Source organism: Lissotriton vulgaris, chromosome 8, assembly GCF_964263255.1.
Source record: "Lissotriton vulgaris chromosome 8, aLisVul1.2, whole genome shotgun sequence".
Classification (NCBI taxonomy): Eukaryota; Metazoa; Chordata; class Amphibia; order Caudata; family Salamandridae; genus Lissotriton; species Lissotriton vulgaris.
The window spans coordinates 821025073-821042053 of NC_141696.1; the positions used below are offsets into that span (position 1 = coordinate 821025073).

Below are 16981 nucleotides of genomic sequence, written 5' to 3' on the forward strand. Positions count from 1 at the left end.
CATAGTTACATAGCAACATTTCATCAGAGCACAAGTTGGTACATAATTAAAACAGACGATCATTATTTTAAAAACACTAAAATCACAATGAATCGTACAAAGATATTAAAAATGATAAAAAAGGGGCTTATTAAAGCACAAGGCGTATAGATAGATAAGATAAAAAGGGGAAGTCATTGTTCGGGAATAGGGTGCCTAAATCTTGTACGGTGCTTGTTTAAACGTGCTCCTGCAACTAAGAAACTAGCAACATGAAAAGCTACTCTTACATTAGGGAGGAGTTGCAAAAACATCAGGGCTGGTTTTACCTGAATAAAGCCTTGATTACGTAAGATTGGAAGCAAGTATTTTTTTCTAATCTCAGTATAATGTCCGCAAAACATGATAAAGTGCATCGTGTCCTGTGTGGAAAAGTGGTCACAATCACATGGTTCAGCATCATCGGGTCTATTCCAGATTCTAAAATTGCCCAGGATGAAATGGATCAAATCAAAACGGAATCTCGTTAAAAGGAAACGATGATAAGAATTAGTTACCAGGAAGAGATATGGTTCCATTCCTGGAACAGATGACAACAAACAGTGTTTCCTTACCATGGTTTTTTTTAGCTCTATGGCTTCCCTCTCCAGAACATATACATTTATCAGGGTATTTTTTACTGATTTAAGATCTTCCTGACTTATCACATCTGGAGATGAAAAGAGCTCCGGTCGTCCAGCTAGAATTAGCTGCGTTTGAACGTGTCTTACCCACGGAATGTTAAGGGCTCTATCCAGGGCTAAACAATCTTTTAAAATAATATGGTTTAAAGTAAGCTCCTGGTTAAGCCAAGTTTTCATCCAACCAATCACTGGGGCTAGTTTTAAAATGTCAGTTATATAGCCCAATCCTAGCTCTGTGTGTAGTGCGAAGGTGGAAGTCGATTGGGGGACTGAAAGCAGGGATCTCAGAAATTTATTTTCTACTTTCTGTATTTTGTCAGAACTAGTGTACCCCCAAATAACAGAGCCATACTGGGCAACGGACAAACATTTTGCTTTATAGACTTTAATGATGCTCTCCATGGGACGGGCACCTAGTTTTTTAGCAAAACCAAGCAACCCTGCTGCCGCTCTTGCAACAGCGCTGCTTTTAACGGAGTGCTGGGGACCCCAGGTGCCCTTTTCATCAAAGGTTACTCCTAAGTATGGAAAGGAAGGGACTCTCCTGACCTCTTTCCCAGCACAGAAAAATGTTTTCGACTTTCTTTTCCTGCCTGCGGCTCCAGCAATCATTATATGGGATTTCTCTGTGTTGATTTTCATATCCAACGAGGACATAAAATCTCCAAAAGATAAAAGGAGTTTATTTAACGCTACTCCGGAGCGTGCCAGGAGAACTGCATCGTCCGCGTACAGGAGGACAGGTATCTTTGTCTCACCTGCACGCGGAATGTCAATATGGGATGTTGCCATGGCTGCCTCCAAATCATTTATATAAAGAGTAAAGAGGAGGGGGGCAAGGATGCATCCTTGCCTAACCCCCCTCTCTGACTTATAGTGACAAGTGCATCTTCCTTCCCTAGTTACTCTGACCGAGGTCACGAGGTCCTTATGTAGCTCAGCTAGGTATCCAACCAATGGGGGGTCGAAGCCCATGGCCAGAAGGATCCTCCACAACTTTGCCCTGTTGACCAGGTCAAAAGCTGATGAGAGGTCCATAAAGGCCATGTACAGGGAGCCCCCCTTGGCGATTACGTATTTATTTAGGATTAATTCTAGATTTAGGCACTGATCTAAGGCTCCTCTTTTGGCTCTAAAGCCATATTGTGCGTTAGATAGGACACCCTTCCTTTCTAAAATCTGGGTCAGTCTTCCCAAGAGGACTCTTCCCAAGATTTTGACACTTGAGTCGATGAGAGAAATTGGCCTGTAGCAGGCCGGGTCTGTCCTCTGTCCTTTTTTAAAAATTGGTACTATCATCGACCTGGCCCAGCTAGTGGGAAAAATGAGCTCCCTTGTAGTTTACAGATTGACCCCAAAAGCAATAGAGGACTCAAAAGCGTGTGGAATGAACTTAGTTCGAGGCCGGGGTCCACGCGACCTGGTGATGCACAGTGTACCTAAGATTTGAAGGGGCATGGCACGCAGCCTCACAAGTAAGCAGCGGTGATGACAGGCTGATTCACAGCAGCCACAGCTCCCAGCTGTAACGGTCCACGGCGTACACTCCTGGGACGGGACTTAAGGACGGGCACCCAGTGGCACACGCAGGTGGTAACAAGATCCTCGAAATGGTGACTAGTGCGGGCACTCAGCCGCACAGCTCCTCAGCTGCAGCGGCCCACAATAGCGATTGCGATGATTCTCGTAGGACGGCAAATGCAGGCACTCCGCGTCACAGCTCCTCAGCTGCAGCAGCCGACAATAGCGATTGCGATGATTCTCGTAGGACGGCAAATGCGGGCACTCAGCGGCACAGCTCCTCAGCTGCGGCGGCCCACAATAGCGATGCGATGTCTTTCAGCCCGTGTTCACCACAGTAGAACCAGAGGCTGTGGAATTCTCAACAGAGGCCTCACCTGCAAGTAGAGTCCCCCTCAAATAGGAATCCGGACGGCTGATGGGTGAAGTCTAATGTCCCTGAGACTTCGGCAGGAGGCAAGCTCAAATCAGGCCCTTGGGTAGTTACTTCAGCAAGAAGGATGAAAGTTTCAGAGCCCTTTCTCTTTAGTTACACGGACAGAGGTTCGACTTGACATCCAGAAGTAACACAACGTGCTGGGGTTTCAGCACAGTTCTTTATACCACAAAAGTCTTTGTTATTAGAAAAGTTGCAAATCACTGAACCCAGCCAGAACCAGTTTGGTGTCGTCCAAGAGCACTTTATTTACGATGCTCATCCTGCCTTTCAGGGAGAGGGGGTCCGCCCTCAGACGCACAGTAGGAGGTGGAGCCATCATTCACCTTGCCAGGCACGGCCCTGCTCAGATCAAAGGGTCACCCCTCCCCATACTCCAACTTCAGATCTCTCCATTTAATCCAGGTCGGTCTCAGCCTGCCCTGACCCTCCAAAACCAGACAGCCAACACACATAACAGCAGAGCACACGGTAAGGCTTAGGCCAGAAAATACCTACTTCCCAAAAGTGGTAGTTTTAAATGCGGAAGATACAAATAATTGTCACTAAAAGATGCACTTTCATATTTGAAGCTCAGGCATACTAAATTCGAATTTCCTATCACGTTCCTTGGGTCAATTAGGATTATACCAATTCATACAGTCAATTTACAATAGGGAGCAATGCGCGCTGATGCACTGAATGGCAGTGGCACAGCGCCCAGAGCACATACACCAGCAAACGCAGAGGAGATAAAAGCGAAAAATGGAATGGAGATCCACGCCTATGGTGCCAGGTCTAACAGCACTATTGTCAGTACCTTTGCAAAGGCTCTGAGATCCGAGGTAAGACCAAAAGGAAGAATCTCTAACTTACATCATGGAACTTGACAGTGAGATGTCAAGAAACAAATGAAAGAATTGTAATCTTACACCTCAAGATGGACCAACAGATCCCCTTCTAAAACAAGAAGGATAATCTGTGTAAGGTGGAATAATGTCAAATAGAAGGCAAAGTCTTTCCTGTGGAGCACAATAGGCTTTGAGTGGTAAAACTTAGCCCATCTTCTTCTTGAAATTCTTCGTCTCAGTTCAGAAGCGACTTAAAGACATCTGCTTATCAGAGAACTTAATGAGATACCAGTGCATAAGAGAATGGCAAGAGGGCCAAACCAAACAATAGCCAGAGTAATTTTGCCGGTTATATTAAATAATTAAATTCCCATGCCGTTTGCATTCTCAGGGCTGATTCAGAGTGCATGTCCACGATTCTAGGCATAAGGTGTCATCAAAACAAGACCGAATGCAAACTTCACATTCATGAGCAGGCACGGAACATCTTGATTAAATTCCAGTGTCAGAAGCCCTGTTTACATGTGTTATCGAATATGATACTTCATTGCTTTCCAGACAATAGTCGACCATCTCCAAAGTAGGGAGCTAGTTTTTCGTAGATATTCAGTAGTGTTTGGTGGCACGTGTTTGAATTGTTTGGTTATTTAAAGATATTTATATGGTGTAAACTGAGCCATGAGGTAATCAGAAGGCTTCATTGTTTGACCAAAATTATTTAATGACAATAGGAACAGCAGTCACAATGGTTGTAGGAGAGTAGGGTCTGCAATCCTATGATCACCCAGATTTTTTGCTTTTGTTTCACTGGTTTACGACTTTCTCTGGCTGTGGGCCTGCCAATCAGACCCACAGCCTGGCTGTTCTCTTTCTAAATTACGATATGTACCCTAGGTGCATTTACCAATTGGTACTGGGCCACCTTGTCAGACCCTGTAACTCAGGGCATAGGTGTACCCAGGGCCGCCAGGGGCTGCAGCATGTATTATGCCACCCCTGGCTGGCCTCCTAAATTTGACACAACTGGCTGCATGACAGCTGGGGCGAAGTCGTGTAATCACCCTTTGCTTTAGGTATAGTAGCTCTATATCTAACCATACAATGGACACCCGAGTTCCTATCAGTCACTCCTATGGCAGGCCTTGACAATCCTGAAGGCAGAGTGCATGGGCTCGTGTGAACTGTGTTCTGGCCCGAGCCGAGCCGGTTGCAGCTTGCGGAGAAAAGACCCAATGGCTGTTCCATGATAACGCGTACCACATCGGTAACTTCGGTGTCGCGTTATCAACACATGTCGAGTAAGGTGTCATACGAATCGGGGTGCTGCCCTCGCACCAACCCTGGCGACGAGGTTAGCATTCCGCCCTTCTAGAGGGACACGACATGTACGTAACTGTGAACCCCGGTTAAAGTTAACGAAAGCCTCAGCTCCACAAAATGGATGCTGCCACCACAGACACGAGTCTGACCTCCTGCTGCTGGGAGTCCTTCCAGCGAGGAGCGCCTGGACAAAGGGTTTCCTGTCGAGGGCGGTGTTCGCACCGTCCCAGACAGGGTTTGTGTATTCTGGGTAGGTAGGGCTTTTGCGAGAAGGTGACTGCGGAGTGGCACCCCGGTGCTCACTACGCATCTGCCGGTTAGAACCAGTTCCAGGGGCGCCAGCCCTGGCCTGGGGAAAGTCCGGCAGGGGAGAGCGGTGTAACTACCCCCCTTCCTGGTCCCACCCTTAGGGCAGGACCTAGTCATGTACCCACCCCTTTCTTTAGGATAAAGGCCGGAGCGGGGACCCTTCCAAATTAGATCATCTTTGAATCAAGAACTACTTTCTACGAAAGGACACTCAAGACTCTTCTCAAGATTTCTCCCTTGTGACTAAGGAGTAGTCACCCTGCATCAGCGGGCACCATCTAAGAACTCTGCGGTTTGCTGCAAGTCCTTCCTCAAGGAATCCGACGGCCCAGCTCGACGAGAACCGGCTTCCCTGGCACCTCTGACCTCTACCCACGTCATCAGCTCAGCTGTGATCTGTGGGTGCGACGAGACCTCGAGGGACCGGCCATCATCAGAACCTGCACGCTCTTAAAACCAGCACGACCATCGAGGTAACTCTCTGGTGAGTGCTCTGGGGTCCGAGAAGCCCCGACCCTGAGCCGCTCCAGCACCGAAGTGCAGTCTCCCAGCATCTCCACGATCTGCGTGGGGCCCTTCTGCTCGCTGCTCAGCACGTTGTCTGGTCACTAGCCGCTGGCTTGTGTCCTTCCTTGACGACGACCGACAAACATCACTGCTGGTCTGGTTGCTCCAGACTGGCCCTTGCTTCCGCCTTTGCAAGAAGCATCCCGGACCCTCCTGGTCCACTCAAGACGCCATCTTAGGCCCACCACGTGGCCCTGAGATCTGCCAAGGCTTGTTGCCCCATCCTGGGCCCAGCGACGCCGACAGCATCATCCTTCGTGGGACAGCTCGCACCTCCACCGTGGTCGCCGACAACGCCTCATGGTCCGTGAGACTGCAGAGCCTAGCGTCGCCCACTCACCTGGTCGAGGTGGCGGCCAACCGGTGCCTTCCTGGTACCCTCTGACTACTGGCTAGTAGTACGAACTTGGTCCCCTCTGCTTTCAGGTTTCATCAATCTCCGATCCAGGCTTGGATCTCTACGAACTATTCATCACTGGTCGCCGGCCAGCAACTCCTTTTCTTCCGGCTCCCGGCTCGTCAGAGAAGACCCCGACGCCGGTAAGACTTGTGCAGCCGCAGCCCTCGTGGCTAGGTAACTCGGCATTTCGGTGCCTGCATAGCCTCTTTACTCTAGGGTCCCGAGTCCCTCGCTTCCGACTTGCCTTATCGGGTCCGCCCGAGACCTTAACCTTTCCGTGTCCTCAGACACTTGTTTTAATTGTGCACTTGAAGTATTTGCTAAAGAGATTTGGTTTGTGCTTAGTACCCTGTCCTCATAAAGAGTACAGGGCTGTTGTGATTCTTAATAAATATACTGTTTATTTTCATAACACTTGTGTGGTGTCCTTTCACTGGGTGTTCAAGGGGTACATGTGTGGTAAACAGCTGGCTTAACGCGCCCTCTCGAGTCTTTAGCCTTAGACTGCTCGTATCCACGCTACTAGGATAGCTGGTCTATAGGTTGACTTACAACCAAACACCATAAGGGTCGTTGGAACGATACATAGCGGTCGCTAGAATAGCGAACGTTGCATATCGGGCCAACTTCTCACATTGGTGAGCAGCGGTTGGGATTTGAGCTTGCTGTTGTTTTACCACACGTATCCTAAGAATATCTTGTTGAAAGATCGCACAAGTACTGTTAGTACATATAACTAAAAGCTTAGAATACTCTGAGTTCTACTGAACCAGCTGTTGTAGCTCCTCAAGGCTTAGCACACCTTGGCTACAACTCTTAGCAAGGGAACAGTAGGTAAACACATAGTGTAGGTAGGTGCATCACTTACACCAAACTAGAAACAGTATGCCGGACAAAGGAGGAAACCCTGAGTCTCCCCTTGTGTCAGTTGACCCTCCACAGGTCATCCCTTCAGGGTATACTGTGCTGAGCTTCAAGGAGTTAAGACGGCTGTGTCACTCCAGGAAGATTCAGCAGGGGTCTAACCCCACAACGTCCTTTCTGATTGGTCTCTTGGAGACTTATGATGCCAGAAGAGCTGAGAAACTTCGTAGCTCTTCTAATCCAGAAGGAGACATGCCTCCCCTCGAGGGAACCCGGGACGATCCTGACCTCATCCACCTCGCAACTGAGAACGAAGATGATGAGGAGGATGAGGAGGAGGATCTCTCTGGGGACGAGGCAGATAAGGGACAGGTAGAAGTCGTCAGACTAACACGGTCCAACTTAAGCAAACATGATAGTGGTACGGGGGGAACCCCGGCGCTACTGTCAGGTCCGCTTAACATTGGGAACGGACGAGCCAGATCTCTGTCAAGAGGCTCTGGCAGATCCCTTCACACCAATGGCTCTCACAACTCTTCTCAAAGAGGGATGACGTCCCCTCAGAGGAGAGTGTACGAAGCGAAGGAAAGGGCAGCTAATCTGAGGATCGAAAGGGAAGAACTTGCCATCGCCAAGGAAAAGCTTGCTTTTGCTAGAGAGCAACAGTTAAGTGGGGTAGTCCCCACTGGTGGCAGCAATGTACCTAGTAATAGGGAAAAGAGTTTCGATACGAAACACCTTGGGAAGATAGTGCCCCCCTTTAAACAAGGGGACGACATCCACAAATGGATTACTGCTTTGGAGAGGGCCTGCACTGTGCAGGGTGTGCCCCAGAGTCAGTGGGCAGCTATCTTGTGGCTCTCCTTTGAAGGAAAAGGAAGAGACAAGCTCCTCACCACAAGGGTAGAGGACGCTAACAATTACTCAGTCTTGAAGAATACACTCGTTGAAGGGTTCGGCCTAACCACTGAGCAGTACAGGGTGCTGTTCAGGGATACCCAGAAAACGCAGTCTCAAGATTGGTCTGACTTTGTCGATTGTGCCACTAAGGCTTTTGAGGGCTGGTTGCTGGGCAGTAAGGTTACTGATTACCAAGGATTGTATAATTTGATGATGAGAGAACAAATTTTAAACAATTGTCAGAACCAGTTGTTGCATCAGCATCTTGTCGACTCGGATCTGACCTCTCCCCAAGAATTGGGAAAGAAGGCAGACAGATGGGTTCGTACGAGAGTTAAACAGAACCAGGGCCAGAATCAAGGTGGTCAGAAGAAATCAGACCAGAAGGGTAAAGATTCTAAGGGGGAACAAAATGACCAGAAGTCTTCGACAGGTCCCCAACAACCCAAAGAGGGTGGGGGTCAGGCTCCCCAAAAGAAGAAAGAAGGCCAATCCAAAAGATGGTGCCAGTACTGTAAAAGTAAATCTCACTGGTTTAGTGAGTGCACCAAGAAAGGAGGAGGGCAGACTCCTGCCACTGCAGCCCCTAAGGCACCTGTGCCCCCTAGTACAGTCAGCAGTGGTAGTGCGCCTCCCAAGGGTTTAGTAGGGTTAACCCTGGGTTCTGAGGGGCGTGACAACTTAGTTGGCACACTCACTCAGGCTGTCCTTGTCAGTACAGGGGACGTGGACGTGTCCCCTGACGTAAACCCCAATACTTTGGGCAAATACCGACAGACGCCTTTCATAAATGGAAAGATGGCTCAGGCCTATAGGGACACTTGTGCCAGCGTCACCATGGTGACGCCTAACTTTGTGGACCCTGGACAGATCATGCCAGGTACGGAATTCCTGGTGACCAATGCAAGCAATGTCACTACCAATCACAGTATGGCAATTGTAGCTTTCTCCTGGGGAGGGGTAACTGGCCAAAAGAAGGTTGTAGTTAGTCCAGACCTCCCAGTGGATTGTTTGTTGGGCAATGATTTGGAGTCGTCACAATGGTCAGAAGTGGAGCACCGGACTCACATGGAAATGTTAGGTTTGCCAGCACACGTGTTCGCTGTGACTAGGTCACAGGTCAGGAAATGCCCCACTGAACAGGTGCTGGATCCTGGAACAACGGACCAGACACCTCCCAAGAAAAAGAGCGGTAGGGTTAAGGCTGCGCCTTCCCCCTTGCCCCAGGTCGTGGATCAAGTCTCAGATGAGGGTGACCTACAGGAATTGAGGGAAACTGAGCCTAGGGAGTTCGAACTTGATCAAGTTGAATTCTTGGGCTCAGGGGGACCCTCAAGGGAGGACCTGGGGAAGGACCAGTTAGACTGCCCTTCTCTTGAACCCCTCAGACAGCAGGCTGCTGCTGAGGCTGCTGGGAACGCCACAGGTACCCACAAGGTATACTGGGAAGATGGACTCCTGTACACTGAGTCAAGAGACCCCAAGCCTGGCATGACCAGGAGGCTGGTCGTACCCTTGTCTCAGCGTGGTTTCCTACTTACCTTGGCCCACGAGATTCCCTTAGCAGGTCACTTGGGCCAGACGAAAACGTGGGACAGGCTTGTCTCACACTTTCACTGGCCTCACATGAACGAAGATACCAAGGAGTTTTGCCGCTCCTGTGTCACTTGCCAAGCCAGTGGTAAGTAAGGTGGCACGACAAAGGCCCCCCTTATACCAATGCCTGTGGTGGGGGTGCCCTTTGAACGGGTGGGGATCGACATCGTCGGTCCCATGGAACCACCGACAGCATCAGGGCACAAGTTTATACTGGTGGTAGTGGATCATGCCACCAGGTATCCTGAAGCTATTCCCCTTAGGACCACTACAGCTCCTGTTGTGGCAAGAGCCCTAGTTGGAGTGTTCTCCAGAGTGGGCTTCCCTAAGGAGGTCGTCTCCGACAGAGGTGCAAACTTTATGTCGAGCTACTTAACTGCTATGTGGAAGGAATGTGGTGTCAACTACAAGTTCACTACACCCTATCATCCACAATGCAATGGGCTTGTTGAGAGATTCAACAGGACCCTAAAAGGGATGATTCATGGACTACCGGAAAAGCTTCGGCGTAGATGGGACGTCCTGATCCCCTGCCTCTTGTTCGCCTACAGAGAAGTCCCACAGAAGGGGGTTGGCTACAGCCCTTTTGAACTTTTGTACGGGCATCCTGTAAGAGGACCCCTGTGTTTGGTGAAGGAAGGATGGGAGAGACCTCTCAAAAAGCCTGCAGCCAACATAGTGGACTATGTGCTTGGCCTCCGCTCGCGGATGGCTGAATACATGGAAAAGGCATCAGAAAACCTTAAGGCCAGCCAAGAACTCCAAAAAGCTTGGCATGACCAAAAGGCTGTCTTGACTGTTTATCAGCCCGGACAGAAGGTGTGGGTGTTGGAGCCAGTGGCCCCAGCAGCACTCAAGGACAAATGGTCCGGGCCCCACACCATCCTGGAGAAAAAGGGAGAGGTCACCTACCTGGTCGACCTGGGAACTCCCCGGAGCCCCCACAGGGTGCTTCATGTCAACAGGCTAAAAGCATATGTCGACAGGAAGGACATGAGTTTGCTCATGGCCCTAGATGAGGGACAGGAAGAGGAGAGTGACCCTCTCCCCGACCTGCTCACTCAGAATCCTGACGATGGCTCGGTAGATGGTGTTGTCTTTTGTGGCAGCCTCTCCGAACATCAACAGAGCGACTGTAAACAGGTTCTTCAGTCGTTCCGACATCTGTTTTCTCTAACACCCAGTCAGACCGATTGGTGCACCCATGAGGTTGACACTGGTGACAGCTTGCCCGTCAAGAGTAAAATCTACAGGCAGCCTGATCACGTTAGAGACTGCATCAAAAGTGAAGTGCAGAAAATGTTGGAGCTGGGAGTCATTGAACCCTCGGATAGCCCTTGGGCTAGTCCCGTAGTTCTAGTGCCGAAACCTCACACCCAGGGTGGTAAGAGAGAGATGAGGTTTTGCGTAGACTACAGGGGTCTCAATGCAGTCACTAAGACTGACGCCCACCCAATACCAAGGGCGGACGAACTTATCGATAGATTGGCTTCGGCCAACTACTTAAGTACGTTTGACCTGACAGCTGGGTATTGGCAAATCAGGTTAGCTGAGGACGCCAAGCCTAAAACCGCATTTTCAACCCCTGGTGGGCATTATCAGTTCGTGGTGATGCCCTTTGGCCTGAAAAATGCACCTGCCACCTTCCAACGGTTGGTGAATCAAGTCCTTACTGGGCTGGATGACTTCTGTGCGGCGTATCTAGACGATATTGCTGTCTTTAGCTCCACCTGGGAGGATCACCTGGTCCACCTGCGGAAAGCGTTGGAGGCTCTGCAAGCAGCAGGCCTCACTATCAAGGCCACCAAGTGCCAGATAGGGCAGACACAGGTTGTATACCTGGGCCACCTTGTAGGTGGAGGCCAGGTTCAGCCACTGGAGAGCAAGATACAGTCAATCAGGGACTGGGCTCCTCCAACCACCCAGACTCAGGTTCGAGCTTTCTTGGGCCTGACTGGTTACTATAGGAAGTTTGTCAGGAACTATGGTTCCATCGTGACACCATTAAATGAACTGACAAGTAAGAAAATGCCAAAAAAGGTTCAGTGGACAGCGAGCTGTCAAAAAGCATTCGATGACCTAAAGCAGGCCATGTGCACGGCGCCTATCCTCAAGAGTCCGGACTACTCCAAACCATTCATTGTCCAAACAGATGCTTCTGAGTTGGGTGTGGGAGCTGTTCTTTCTCAACTGAATTTTGATGGTCAAGACCAGCCCATTGCTTTTATAAGCAGAAGGCTGACCCCTAGAGAGAAGAATTGGTCAGCTATTGAGAGGGAGGCCTTTGCTGTGGTTTGGGCCCTGAAGAAGCTGAGGCCATACTTGTTTGGCACTCACTTCAAGATTCAGACCGACCATAAGCCCCTCTTGTGGCTAAATCAGATGAAGGGTGAAAACCCCAAACTGCTTAGGTGGTCCATTTCCCTACAGGGGATGGACTTTACAGTGGAACATAGACCTGGTACTGATCATGGCAATGCCGATGGGCTCTCCAGATATTTCCACTTAGAACAAGAAGACTCACCTGGTCAAGGTTAGCTAATTGTTCCGACGTTTGGGGGGGGGGTCATGTAGGAGAGTAGGGTCTGCAATCCTATGATCACCCAGATTTTTTGCTTTTGTTTCACTGGTTTACGACTTTCTCTGGCTGTGGGCCTGCCAATCAGACCCACAGCCTGGCTGTTCTCTTTCTAAATTACGATATGTACCCTAGGTGCATTTACCAATTGGTACTGGGCCACCTTGTCAGACCCTGTAACTCAGGGCATAGGTGTACCCAGGGCCGCCAGGGGCTGCAGCATGTATTATGCCACCCCTGGCTGGCCTCCTAAATTTGACACAACTGGCTGCATGACAGCTGGGGCGAAGTCGTGTAATCACCCTTTGCTTTAGGTATAGTAGCTCTATATCTAACCATACAATGGACACCCGAGTTCCTATCAGTCACTCCTATGGCAGGCCTTGACAATCCTGAAGGCAGAGTGCATGGGCTCGTGTGAACTGTGTTCTGGCCCGAGCCGAGCCGGTTGCAGCTTGCGGAGAAAAGACCCAATGGCTGTTCCATGATAACGCGTACCACATCGGTAACTTCGGTGTCGCGTTATCAAGACATGTCGAGTAAGGTGTCATACGAATCGGGGTGCTGCCCTCGCACCAACCCTGGCGACGAGGTTAGCATTCCGCCCTTCTAGAGGGACACGACATGTACGTAACTGTGAACCCCGGTTAAAGTTAACGAAAGCCTCAGCTCCACAAAATGGATGCTGCCACCACAGACACGAGTCTGACCTCCTGCTGCTGGGAGTCCTTCCAGCGAGGAGCGCCTGGACAAAGGGTTTCCTGTCGAGGGCGGTGTTCGCACCGTCCCAGACAGGGTTTGTGTATTCTGGGTAGGTAGGGCTTTTGCGAGAAGGTGACTGCGGAGTGGCACCCCGGTGCTCACTACGCATCTGCCGGTTAGAACCAGTTCCAGGGGCGCCAGCCCTGGCCTGGGGAAAGTCCGGCAGGGGAGAGGGGTGTAACTACCCCCCTTCCTGGTCCCACCCTTAGGGCAGGACCTAGTCATGTACCCACCCCTTTCTTTAGGATAAAGGCCGGAGCGGGGACCCTTCCAAATTAGATCATCTTTGAATCAAGAACTACTTTCTACGAAAGGACACTCAAGACTCTTCTCAAGATTTCTCCCTTGTGACTAAGGAGTAGTCACCCTGCATCAGCGGGCACCATCTAAGAACTCTGCGGTTTGCTGCAATTCCTTCCTCAAGGAATCCGACGGCCCAGCTCGACGAGAACCGGCTTCCCTGGCACCTCTGACCTCTACCCACGTCATCAGCTCAGCTGTGATCTGTGGGTGCGACGAGACCTCGAGGGACCGGCCATCATCAGAACCTGCACGCTCTTAAAACCAGCACGACCATCGAGGTAACTCTCTGGTGAGTGCTCTGGGGTCCGAGAAGCCCCGACCCTGAGCCGCTCCAGCACCGAAGTGCAGTCTCCCAGCATCTCCACGATCTGCGTGGGGCCCTTCTGCTCGCTGCTCAGCACGTTGTCTGGTCACTAGCCGCTGGCTTGTGTCCTTCCTTGACGACGACCGACAAACATCACTGCTGGTCTGGTTGCTCCAGACTGGCCCTTGCTTCCGCCTTTGCAAGAAGCATCCCGGACCCTCCTGGTCCACTCAAGACGCCATCTTAGGCCCACCACGTGGCCCTGAGATCTGCCAAGGCTTGTTGCCCCATCCTGGGCCCAGCGACGCCGACAGCATCATCCTTCGTGGGACAGCTCGCACCTCCACCGTGGTCGCCGACAACGCCTCATGGTCCGTGAGACTGCAGAGCCTAGCGTCGCCCACTCACCTGGTCGAGGTGGCGGCCAACCGGTGCCTTCCTGGTACCCTCTGACTACTGGCTAGTAGTACGAACTTGGTCCCCTCTGCTTTCAGGTTTCATCAATCTCCGATCCAGGCTTGGATCTCTACGAACTATTCATCACTGGTCGCCGGCCAGCAACTCCTTTTCTTCCGGCTCCCGGCTCGTCAGCGAAGACCCCGACGCCTGTAAGACTTGTGCAGCCGCAGCCCTCGTGGCTAGGTAACTCGGCATTTCGGTGCCTGCATAGCCTCTTTACTCTAGGGTCCCGAGTCCCTCGCTTCCGACTTGCCTTATCGGGTCCGCCCGAGACCTTAACCTTTCCGTGTCCTCAGACACTTGTTTTAATTGTGCACTTGAAGTATTTGCTAAAGAGATTTGGTTTGTGCTTAGTACCCTGTCCTCATAAAGAGTACAGGGCTGTTGTGATTCTTAATAAATATACTGTTTATTTTCATAACACTTGTGTGGTGTCCTTTCACTGGGTGTTCAAGGGGTACATGTGTGGTAAACAGCTGGCTTAACGCGCCCTCTCGAGTCTTTAGCCTTAGACTGCTCGTATCCACGCTACTAGGATAGCTGGTCTATAGGTTGACTTACAACCAAACACCATAAGGGTCGTTGGAACGATACATAGCGGTCGCTAGAATAGCGAACGTTGCATATCGGGCCAACTTCTCACAATGGTGACTTGAGCAGAAGCTAGCAAAAGATATCCTCTTTCTTGTACATTTTTAGCCAAATGCAAGGGAAGACAAATGATGCAGCAATCAAAATTGGTTACCAGGAGTACCTATGCAGTCTTTAATTGGCAAGATCTTGCATACATTCACTTACAGGAAAGAGGCCACCTCAGTTTTTGACGGTTGACCGTTTACAGTTGGACAAGACTTAGTTGGGTCATGCATTGTGCCCTAACCAGTCAGACACTCTACACATGCCAGGATGAGACTCAAACAGTTAGTAGGCTGCTAACCTACAAGAGAGATTAGGGAGGCTCATATCCCCCTATAGTCTTCTACTCGATTCTTGTATAAAGTATTGTGTGTAAATGAGGTGATATAACTCTGCCCCCACCCCTGTTGGTGTCTCTATTTATTTTCTTTTTCGTTTTTTGGTAGGTAGTGATATTTCTGGGAAAGAATCTACACTAACATGTTAATAGATCAAATAATGTTGTGGTCGGTAGGCTTACCCTGCTTCCGTTGTCCATTACCCACAATGTCCATCACACAGTTCTGAAATTATTTGATAAAACCTTTCCTTTGTTTTCTATTTATTATTTTATGGTTTCTAATATATCTTTTGTGGTTTCCTCCTTGACAGGTGTTTACTGTGGAGAAGATGGAAGACACCAGCCTCCTTCCAAACCCCATCATCATAAGCATACGGCATAAAATGGCCTTCCAATTCATTGATCTGAGGGACAGGGATAGCCTAGTGGAGAACCTGCTTATAAGACTTAAACAAGTGAACGCCTTCAACCCATTGTTTGAAGTCTGCTTGAACAGCGAAGAAATGGTACCAAACCTATTAATTGCTGTTTACCAAAACGAATGTGCGATCCTAGACGAATGCTTTACAGAATTGTTTAAATTAAAATAAATTGTAAAAAACAAACTATGATGAAAAACACCTGTAGCCTTGTTAGGCAGTTCTCTGAATGGACAAGTGGTTTGCAGATTTTGTGCACGCTAGTAAAATTTATAGAAGCTTAGAATATGTATACATATAGGTTTTTCAGACATGCACTCTGAAAGAATTAAACAAGAAATTAATTTATTCTTTGTGACGCGAATGTATGGTCAAGAGTCAGCTGTATATGGTTTTTAGGTACAATCCCCTTAGACCAGTATGTACATAGACAGGTGGTGTAGACCATAGTTGGTGATATAATTGATTATCTGATGGGTATCATGTTGCTATTATTGGTTATCTGATCTTAAAGGTGTATGAACTGGGGCAGTTGGTGAGAAATGGACTTCCAATATAGTCACTCACTGTTACACTATCCACTTTTTGAATGTTATGTTATGTTAGTATGAATTTGTAGAGCGCACGTTCACCCCAGGGTTTCTTGGCGCTGCGTGCCGCTGGGGAACCCGTCCTGGCTTTCCCTGTGAGATGGTCCCTATGGCATCCCCAAGGTGAAGCCAGGCATCCTTGGCAGCGAGGGGGCCGTCGTGGAGATTAAGCAAGCTATTGCCCAGAGTTGCAGTGTGCAACATACTGTTCTGTTAATGTTACATGAATATAATGAATGATGGATTTATCAATTGAAAGGATGTTCATCTAGGTGGCTATGTTGCATATCACTTGATTATTTCAGATGAAGCCTCGATGTGCAAAGACATTTCTTGGCATTTTTTTTGATTGCGGACTCCTCAAAGGCTGCAATACAGTTGCACTGTAAAGCTCATTTACACCGAATGTGTCCATATAGGGAGCATGCCACAATATTGTATTTGTTTTAACACATTAAAGGATTCACTCTTTCTTATAACCATAGAGTCAATTTAAAAAAATCAAGGCATCATGTTAACTGAAAGAGAGTAAATGTTATATCTGAGAAATGTAACCTAGGTGAACTCTGTGGCACCCAGCATTCCTTGGCCCACAGACTACAAATCAGTCTGAATGTACTCTTGTGCATTGTCTGCATCAGAATGTAGTGACGCAAAGACCCCAAGGCCAGATCCCATCTTGAGCAGCCAAGACTCAATTTTCTGCCTGATTGTCAGCATGTCTACCTGTGACTTATATGCTGTCTGCTTTTCTCTTTCGACGAACCTATGAAAGTGTCAAATCATCCAGGCAATGACATTGATAAGACGCCTAATGCTATATCAGTCTGGGACAGGTGCCTTGTTATCTATATTTCAAAGTCAGATAAAGAAAAGAAACAATGCAGTCTGTATTGACATATTTTTACCATACTAGTTTACACTAGTGTGTTTTAAGACTAGCATATGTCAATTGACATACATGATATGTAGGAAATCCCCCCATGTAAATAGGCCTGGTGGTCAACAATATATAAGGCTCATCAAGTGGCCACTTAAGTAGAGAGGAAGACCTTTGCCCAGGTTATTGCACAAGATATTTCCAGAGACCCTTACAGAGACCGCCAGATTGCCATACTGCTCTAGCATCCAGTCGGTATAGAGCTAAGTCTGAGAAGAGAGGAGCTGAGCTCTTCTGATGTTTGT

The 16981-nt window shown here is 49.0% G+C and overlaps 1 protein-coding gene across 2 annotated transcripts in view; it reads left to right on the plus strand.

Annotated features, from left to right (window-relative positions):
- TBC1D8 (TBC1 domain family member 8) overlaps positions 1–16981 on the plus strand; it is a 605783-nt gene that overhangs the window by 324616 nt on the left and 264186 nt on the right. For both annotated transcript variants that reach the window (XM_086934717.1, XM_086934716.1), the window contains exon 7: positions 15099–15293. In XM_086934717.1, the coding sequence (XP_086790843.1) occupies positions 15099–15293 (195 nt within the window). The remainder of the gene's footprint in view (positions 1–15098; positions 15294–16981) is intronic.